This window comes from Camellia sinensis, chromosome 7 (assembly GCF_055761805.1).
Source record: "Camellia sinensis isolate YWXY chromosome 7, ASM5576180v1, whole genome shotgun sequence".
Taxonomy (NCBI): domain Eukaryota; kingdom Viridiplantae; phylum Streptophyta; class Magnoliopsida; order Ericales; family Theaceae; genus Camellia; species Camellia sinensis.
The window spans coordinates 183,077,698-183,086,882 of NC_138967.1; the positions used below are offsets into that span (position 1 = coordinate 183,077,698).

At 31.8% G+C, this 9,185-nt stretch overlaps 1 protein-coding gene across 1 annotated transcript; it reads left to right on the top strand.

Moving 5' to 3' along the window:
- Nucleotides 1-3,855: 3,855 nt before the first annotated feature.
- Nucleotides 3,856-5,086, top strand: LOC145796360 (uncharacterized). The gene is made up of 2 exons (XM_082881446.1): nucleotides 3,856-3,865; nucleotides 4,656-5,086. Exons 1-2 carry the CDS (start codon nucleotides 3,856-3,858, stop codon nucleotides 5,084-5,086), a joined length of 441 nt encoding a protein of 146 aa, XP_082737572.1.
- The last annotated feature ends 4,099 nt before the right edge of the window (nucleotides 5,087-9,185 follow it).

Sequence of the window (9,185 nt, forward strand, 5' to 3'; positions counted from 1 at the left end):
ACAACAATCACAGAAAAATTGAAAAAACAACAACAATAATATAAACAATACATGCGAAAGTTCACATTGAACCAAATAATCATTCGATGATTATACAAACAAAAGAGGAAAAAATATGAGCGTTTACTCAGTTTTCTATAAAGAGAAAATGGTCAAATATGGGTGATTCACATCAACCCCAACAAAATCAACAATTACAGAAAAATTGGAAAAACAACAATAATAATATAAATAATACATGTGAAAGTTCATATTGAATCAAATATTCATTCGATGAATATACAAACAAAAGAGGAAAAAATATGGGCGCTTACATTTGGTTCGCATCTAGTCGGCCGATGTAAACTTTCACAGAGTTGATTTTTCAATTCGGTGTAGGGTTTCATTCGCCGACAACGACGTGACAATGGTGGGATGTAGAGATGATGAGAATCGCGATGAAGGATTCAAACGATGAAACGATGAGACGATAAGAACTGGTATGGAAATGAAGGTTTTCTTAAAGCCTTGCCGTATATTTTGCGATTTACTCATATGTTTTTGTGCTGTGACGTTTTGAATGGAAATAAATGCCCAAAAATGTGTAGGGGTGTTTTGGACAAATTGCTTGGTATGGAATTTATTGGAATAGTCAAAAACGTTTTGGGCTAGATAGAACAAAACACTTAGAAAGTGAATTTATCATAAAAACTCCCTAATTAGAGCACTCAATGAAATTGTCTCCGGAACAAAAAAATAATTTTTCCTTGTTTGGTGTGGTTTTGGTTAATGATAAAAAATTTAAAACTTTGAGATAATTAATTAATTTTTATTGCAAATTATATAAATTTTTTTATAAGTTTAGAAACAAAAATTTCATCAAATACTGTAATATAGATTTTTAAAAAAAATTAAAAATAGTTGCAGTAATTTGCACCAAAAATAATTTACAAGCAAAACTTTTATCTGTAAAATTCATAGAGTTATGAGACAATGGTATTTTTGTAATTGTGATTGATAAAAACAAATGTTTTTTTTTGAAATAAAAGAAGTAGGCCTGGTTTGGATCCGCTAAAAATATCAATTTTTTTTTGAAATTTTTGGGTTTAGTGATTTGTTTTTTCCAAATTTGTGTTCTTTTTTTTTTTTTTTTTTTTTTTTTTTTTTTTAGTACAAAGATCTGAAAGGTATTTTTTTTGAAATTTTTTATTAAAAAAAGAAGAAGCTAAAAAGGAAATTATTCTTAGCTTCTTTTTTCAAATTTTATTTTATTATTATTTTTTTAATTTTTGTGATCTGTTTAGTGATGCAAACTAAAATTTTCGGGTAGCTTTTGGTAAAAATTTTTAAATATGATTTAAGAATAAGAGTTATATTTTGAGCCTGTGAGTTTTGGAATTATGATTTGAGTGTGAAAAATCTGTTTGGCAAATGAGTTTTGAAAAGAATTTTGAATTGAGTGGAAAATTTTTGATGTGACATATGATATTTGATAAAAAATTTACAACTCATAATTAAACACACAACTCAAAATTCTATTCAAAACTAAAAAAAAATTAAAAAATTCTGAATTTTTTATTTAAAATATAAAAAATAACAGGTGGCAATTGTAAAAAAAAAAAAAATACACTGTTCCGGTCAACTAGCTAGATGTCTATGAGGACGACTGACCGGACGTCCAAAAGGACGACCGATTAGCTCAAATTTTTCCGCAATAAAAAGAATTTTTAAAAATAAATATAAAATTAATTTTTAAAAACTGTAAATAAACATCCCATATAAACCAAAAGATAGAACTAAAATAAGTCGTAATTAACGATTATATTATAATATCAAAATCAACAGTAACTGTTGTACTTGAACTTGAGCACTTGCCCAATAATTATATGGGCGCTGATTGAGGGCCCGAGGCTTCGGGGCTCGAATGCCCCGAAATGCCATTTTAGGTAAAAAAAAAAAAAAAAAAAAAAGGAAAAAAGAAAGAAAAAAAAAAACAGTTTCCAAAAATGGAAATTAGGGGTATTAGGGCCAACTTTTTTAGGGCCACCAATCATTTTCCTAATTATATTATCGGATTTTATATTCTAGCCTTATTATACTTACCTAATAATTAAACTACTAGCTGGCGTTTCACTTGTTCCAACAAGTCTCTCTAGTAATAATTTAGCAATAACCTAGACCTGTCAATTTTATAACAAAAATACAACAACACGACTTTAATTAAAAAAATTATCACACCTTTGGAAACCTAGACCTATCAATTTTATAACAAAAAATACACCAACATGACTTTAATTAAAAAAATTATCACACCGTTGGAAATGATTTTGTATCTACAGATAATATTCTTACAATAAAAATAAGAAAAATGCTAGATTTTAAAAATTTTATCAAATATCTTATATGAGTATAGAATGCACTCTACATCTCATACCTATGTAAGACATTTCTTAAAAAATTTAATAAATTTTTTAAGATGTCTAACATTATTCTAAAAATAATAAATATTCTTGAAAATAATTAAGTTTTATTGCATGGGGTCTCACACAAAGATTCAAAAGTTGGTGACTACTCCTTCATACACACCTCTCTCTTTTTCAAAGCTTGTTTGAATCTTATCCATCCCTTACAAAAGAAAAAAAAAAAAGCCTCGTGGTTGGCCTCATTCCCGGGAGATGGTTCCTAATTTTATTGAAAGACATTTCAATTCAAAAAAGAAAAAAAAAAAATCAATAAAAAATTTAGATAAATTACAATTTTTACTCATCAGTTTTCATTTGAATTTTAGTTTGGTCTCTAATTGTAACAACTAAGTCTTGAAATTTAATCCTAATTTCAATATAGTCCTCATGTTACTTACCATAAAAAAACTGGACATATAGACATGTTTATTTGTCAGAGTAGGTTAGGTGAAATTATTAAAACGATGGGATTGAGTGATTAGATTATTAGTTTGGTGGATTAGATTAGAATTATAAGATAAATTAAATTTGTTTGTACACTAGTATAGTCATATCAGTTAGTTGGGATTTAAGGGTTGGTTTGGGATGTTCTAAAAAAGTACACTTTTTGACTTATTGGTGGGTTTGGGTTGGGTTTGGGTTGGGTTTGATGTGATGTGTTAGAGAGGTGATGTGATTTAAATAAGATGATGTGACTTAAATAAGATAGTGACTTTTTGACTTTTTTGCTTATTTAGTACATGCCAAACTAGAAATTAAATAAAAATTTCATTTGATAAAAGATGATTTTTCTATTTTTATCAATCTCATTTCTTCATGAAATTGCTAATCTCCTCGGTGAAAGGTATTCCTTGTCCCATAAGGCTGTTAATATCTCATGGTATTTTCACCTAATAAACATACATTTTATGGACCAATAGATTATTAGTTCAATTTGTAAGAATTTTTTCTAAATATGACTTAATGTGACTTATACATGATTATATTAGATTTATCTCATTAAGTAAGATACATGTACATCAATTAGATGATGACTAATCATTGATGAATGCATCTATATATACATAATGTATAGAAGATTAATAGAGATAATGTCAATGCATTGAATGTGATAGATTCTTATAAATGAATCTTAGAGATGCATTATGTATCTATTATGAATGTAGAAGATACATTAATTTATTTAATGAAGTTCACTGAATGAATAGATTCTTTGATGAGAAGATTACTAGTGTAAATAGTGTAAGGTCCTACACCACACTCTCTATCACAAAACTCAAGTTGTCACGACAAGAAGGATCCCATCGCCTAGAGAGAGAGAGAAGTGGTTTGAAGATCTTAGATAAATAAAGAACTTGAAAATCAAGGTCTTTTATTCAAGATTTCTCTTTCTCAAAGAGGTTTTCATACTATCATGGATCAAGGTACGTATACACTTATTTTGTATAGTAGAAATTCATATAATTTTCATGTATAGAATTGAATCCTTAATGGTTTTTAGATTATGTTCCGAAAAGTTTTCTATCAACTAGTATCAGAGCATGGTTCTCAATTCTGTTGCATGAAACGTAGAGGTATGAATTTCATTTTATAATGATGTTTTATGTAATCAGTGCATAGTCTTGATTTACACTTGTCCAATTTTATCTTTGTTTTTTGTCAATCTTTTATTCTATTGATATTAAAATAAGTTAAAAAAATTGTAAATTACTGAACAAGTGGTAATTAAGGTAATATTATGCACTTATAATGTTTTGTTACACACTATATGAGTTGAAACATTGTTGATCAGCTCAACGGAGGTTCAACACTATGTATGTTTGAATAATCGAGATGATTAGTATAATAAATATAATAATGAGTTTTTCTGCCCAACGGTGATAAACTTCTCACATACTTTAGTTAATAAAATAATATAAGATATTGAGTTTTTCTGCCCAACGATGATAAACTCGTTATGGTCTTAATGATTATTTTATTTTATTTTATTTTATTTTATGTTGTTTATTTTTATTAGTCATCTCATTTACTTTTATGAAATTGCTAAAATATACTGTTATTCGGCCCAATAGAAGGATAACTTGATTTCGTATTTAACTAATTATGTTTTCTAGTTAGATATATTTAACTTGTAGTGTTATTTTTATTCATGACATGTGAAAAGTAGTTTTCTTGATTATATTAAGTTATGTAATGGAAATTATGTGTTTGTAGTATTGAATCCTACTGGAATTAATAGTTACTTGTTTGGTATTGAAGCTTTGAGTGGAACTAATTTTAAAAAAATGAAGGAACAAATTGAAATTGTTTTGGGAATTATGGATTTAGACTATGCATTAAAAGAGCCAGCACCTACAAAGCCTAATGACACAAGTTCTAAGGAACATATGGCTTTATATGAAAAATGGGATCGCTCTAATCGCTTAACTCTAATGATTATGAAAGGCTCAATTACGCTTATAATTCAAGGAGCAATCCCTACTTCTAAAAGTGCAATGGGTTATATGAAATCTATTGAAGAACAATTCATTGGAACTTCCAAATCCCTTGCTAGTCTTCTCATGATTAAAATGATGACAATAAAATATGATGGTTTGATTGGTGTTCGTGAATATATCTTAAAGATGAATGACATGGCCTCTTAATTAAAAGGAATGGACATGGAAATTTCTGAAGGTTTTCTTGTTCATTTCATTATGACTTCTCTTCCTGCGCAATTTGGTCTTTTCAAGATCAATTATAATACACAGAAAGATAAGTGGAAGATGAGCGAGTTAATTACCATGTGTGTTCAAGAAGAAGAGAGGCTTAAAGCTGAAAAGCCTGATATGACTCACCTTACCACCTTGGGTCCAACCAAAAAGATTTTCAAGAAAGGTAAAAGTAAGAAGAAGAAGAATGCAAATGATGAAACTCACAAGGCTAATGAAGAAAATAAGATTCGATGCCATTTCTGTCGAAAGAAAGATCACATAAGAAAAGATTATCCAGATTTTAAAGGTTGGTTGGACAAGAAAAGTGACACTCAATGCTTTGTGTCTTATGAATCCTTTTTGGTAGATGTTCCACCAAATTCTTGATGGATTGATAATGGTGCAAGTATTCACATAACAAATTCCATGCAGGGATACCTTACAAGTTGGAAACTAAATAAAAGAGAACGAACCATTATAGTCGGGAATGGAATAGAAGTGGACGTTGAGGCTATTGCCACCCTCCGTCTAATTTTAGACTCTGGTTTCATTTTAGATTTAGTAAAGGCAGTTTATGTTCCTATTTTTACTAGAAACCTAATTTCTATTTCACAACTTGATTGTTGTGGCTATGAATTTAAGTTTGGAAATAATGGAGTCTCTTTATTCCATAATTCTTATATGATTGGTTCTGGTACTTTATATAGTAAACTTTTTCCATTGAATTTAGATTCCAGTTATGCACAATCTCTTTTATCCTTTCATGTAAACGACTTGATAAATAAAAAGAGAAAGCGAATGAATGAAAATTCATTCATGTTGTGGCATAAGCGCTTGGGCCTGTAGCTTGACTTTTTCGTGCCCCCTTTCGGAAGTTCGAAATATAAGCCCTACAGTTCGGACTCCCGCGGTTCTAAATCTAATCTCACAAGTGCAATGTGAAATTGATAAACACCAAAGAGTCCAAATCCAGCAAATCTTTTGGAAAATCGATTTTGAATCAAATTATCAAAAAAATAGACTGCTTTGCCAGATACAAAATTGCCACCTAAATATTTTATTTTGGAAAAATTTAGGAAACCCATGACTCGTGCCAAAGGCCACGTGTTTGTCATCATCAAGATTGTCTCGGCTTGGGAACTTATGTATGAGAGGGGAAAGTCATGAATTGAGCACCCCTGCTCGCCCGATCGAAGATCGACCTCTACTAATCATGATATGAATTTTATGTACATTATATGCTTTGTTCTCATTTTTTTAAGCTAGCATTACTATGTGATGCGCGCAGGCACAAGTATAGACTGACTTTGCAAAAATTGGAACATTTCAAGTCATATTGGGTTTTGAAAATTGTTTCGAAATATGTACCACTTGAAAAAGTGAACACAAATGAACATACTTAAATTATTCCAATTCAAGCAACAAGCCTTCATCCACAGGCATTTAAGCAGTTATAGTATTTAAGCACTTAGCCTCATGGCAAGCATGCTAAACATGGCAACAATGACAATCACACTTATGCAATTATGCTAAAACGAGCAAAGGCTCACCTAGTACTCCAAGTCAAAAAAGAAAAATGTTAGAAAAATACATGATTCCTAACTATGCGATATGACTAATGCAACACATGCAATATGCAATCTAAATAGACTTGGCTACTTAATATGGCATATGAAACAATTTGATAACACGCGGTCTAAGAACATATTCAAAGAAGTATTAAACTAATGATGCAGTTAGAATGATGAACCGAGCCTTGGTGCATGCAATATAAGTGGATGCAAATCATGAAGCATGCTAAACGAAACGTGATGTCCCTAAACTAACCATCATAAGCTAGTAAATAAAAGGGAGAAAGACGCAGGGTTAGAAGACATACACATTATTACATTGTGCTCTCATGAAGGAGAGTCCAAATGAATAAACTAGCTAAGCTAGAGCTAATTAAGCTAAGCAAATTAGACTAAAACTAATTAAGCTAATTATTACAAAACAAATAGAATTTAGCTAAACTACTTAACTAATTAAATAATTACAACATAAGTGCAATTAAAATAAGCGATTAAACCAAGTGACTAGCTACTCTGCCTCGGGAAACGAGGGATGTTCATGCGTATGCATGATTTCCACTCAAAAACGCCACTGTTTTGCTTCCGAATGCCTCTGTTTGCACAGTTGAATACCAATACTGCTGCTCACTCTGTTCTGCCTTACAAACTCACTGCTGAATTTTACACCAGTGGCCAGCCGACCAGTAATGAAGATTGCCGGCCATCAAAGGTGGTTAGTCGGTCACCTACCTGCCACTGATGCACAGGTTCATCTTGCTACAACAGAGGAAAAACAGAGCATATACACAGTATTTCCATAATTTGTTTGCACAACTCACCTCTCATTTTCATGAACAAATCTAAGGAGTAGCAAGTTCGGTTCACAAACCATCAATGGATGCAATTTCATTGCATGATGGCTTGTGAAACCAAGTATGCAAGCTCAATAAATGCAATAAAAGACACAAACCTCCCCCCTTTCATGAAAGATCAAGAGAAGAAGTTGGCCTTGGAGACTTGAATCATTTCCTCACTAGCGAGTATGAAATGGTCCAAGTTTCCATGTGTTCAATTAACGTCCAATTGAACACAACCAAATTATTATCTTGCTCACTTTTAGTCCCAAGTTTTAGTTGCTCATTTTAAGTTACCAACCATCCTTTAATTCAATTAAATCCAATGGTGAATTAAAGTTCTCTAATGGAAAGATGGTTCAAAACACAAGTTGCTTTGAGTATGAAAGAAGCATTATACCGTTGGTAATGAACCCCTTAAGGTATTAAACCAATAAGTATGAAACCTCAACTTCATACTTGGGCAAACAAGTGACTTGAAACCACTTTCAAAGCAAAATAAAAGCTAAAAAATGAGGGAGATTGCATAGATTATTAGTGTTGAAATGAAGTATGAAAAGCCCAAAATAAATGCTATTAACTCAAATAAGTAATGTCTAACACCTAAAACATTAAGCTTACAAGGACTATTACACTAGAAGCATGCAAAGCAAAGCTCAAGTGTAAACAACAGCCCAAAACAGTTCTACAAAAGTCTAAAATAAAGCCTTAAACGTGCTGGAATTGAGCTAAAAAAGGCTAGAAAAATAAGCTTACACATAGAGCAAGCTAGGCTAGTAAACAAGGCACAAGGAGGGGAGGCAAACCCCTCTAAATTTGGACTTCAAAATATGATTTTGGCCACTGAAAAAGCTTTGAAAATCAGTGTTTAAAAGCTTGGAGAAAGATAGTAAAAGGGTAGGAAACACAAGGGCACAAGTCTCCAAAACAAGGTATAAAGAAGGACTATCAACCCCTCAACCTTTAATGGCCTTAAACCCAAGATTCAGCCCAAAAAAACACAGAGTTTTGAAAGCTCAAAACAATGGAAAAATAGTAGGAATAAAAACAAAGCAAGCAAGCAAATAGGTGGAGCCTTATACCTCTTGAAGAGAAGAAGCAATTCTAAGCAACAATACAAGCAAACAACACCTTCTAGAGCTTAAACCAAGCTCAAAAGTACCTCAGCTCAAAGGTCAAGAAATTTGGTTAAGGATGTATACGCAAAGGTTGAAGAATTGTAGGCAAAAGTGTAGAGATTTGGTAAAGAGAGGAAAATTTTTGAATTCAAAATTTTCTAACCTCCAAAACAGTATGAGAGGTCTTCTATATATAGGGAACCAATCAATTTCCTAAAAAACATCCAGCCCTACACGTGGGTGAATATGCATGCATTTGTGCAAACAGTTGGCATAGATGGCATAAAATATCTGCTAAGCAATTCCTTTAAAAACATCAAGCCCTACATGTGGGTGAAGGTGCAAGCATCTGTGCAAACAGCTGGCACAGCTAGCATAAAATATCTGCAAAACACACTGGTGGCCGGCAGCCCAAAAGTGATGGCCGACAGCCTCTAGGGATGGCTGGTAGGCCACTAGAGGTTGCAGGCTGAAAAGACCAAGGAATGGCCCAAAAATGAGGCAAAGAGGGTGTCGGGTTTGAAAGGCT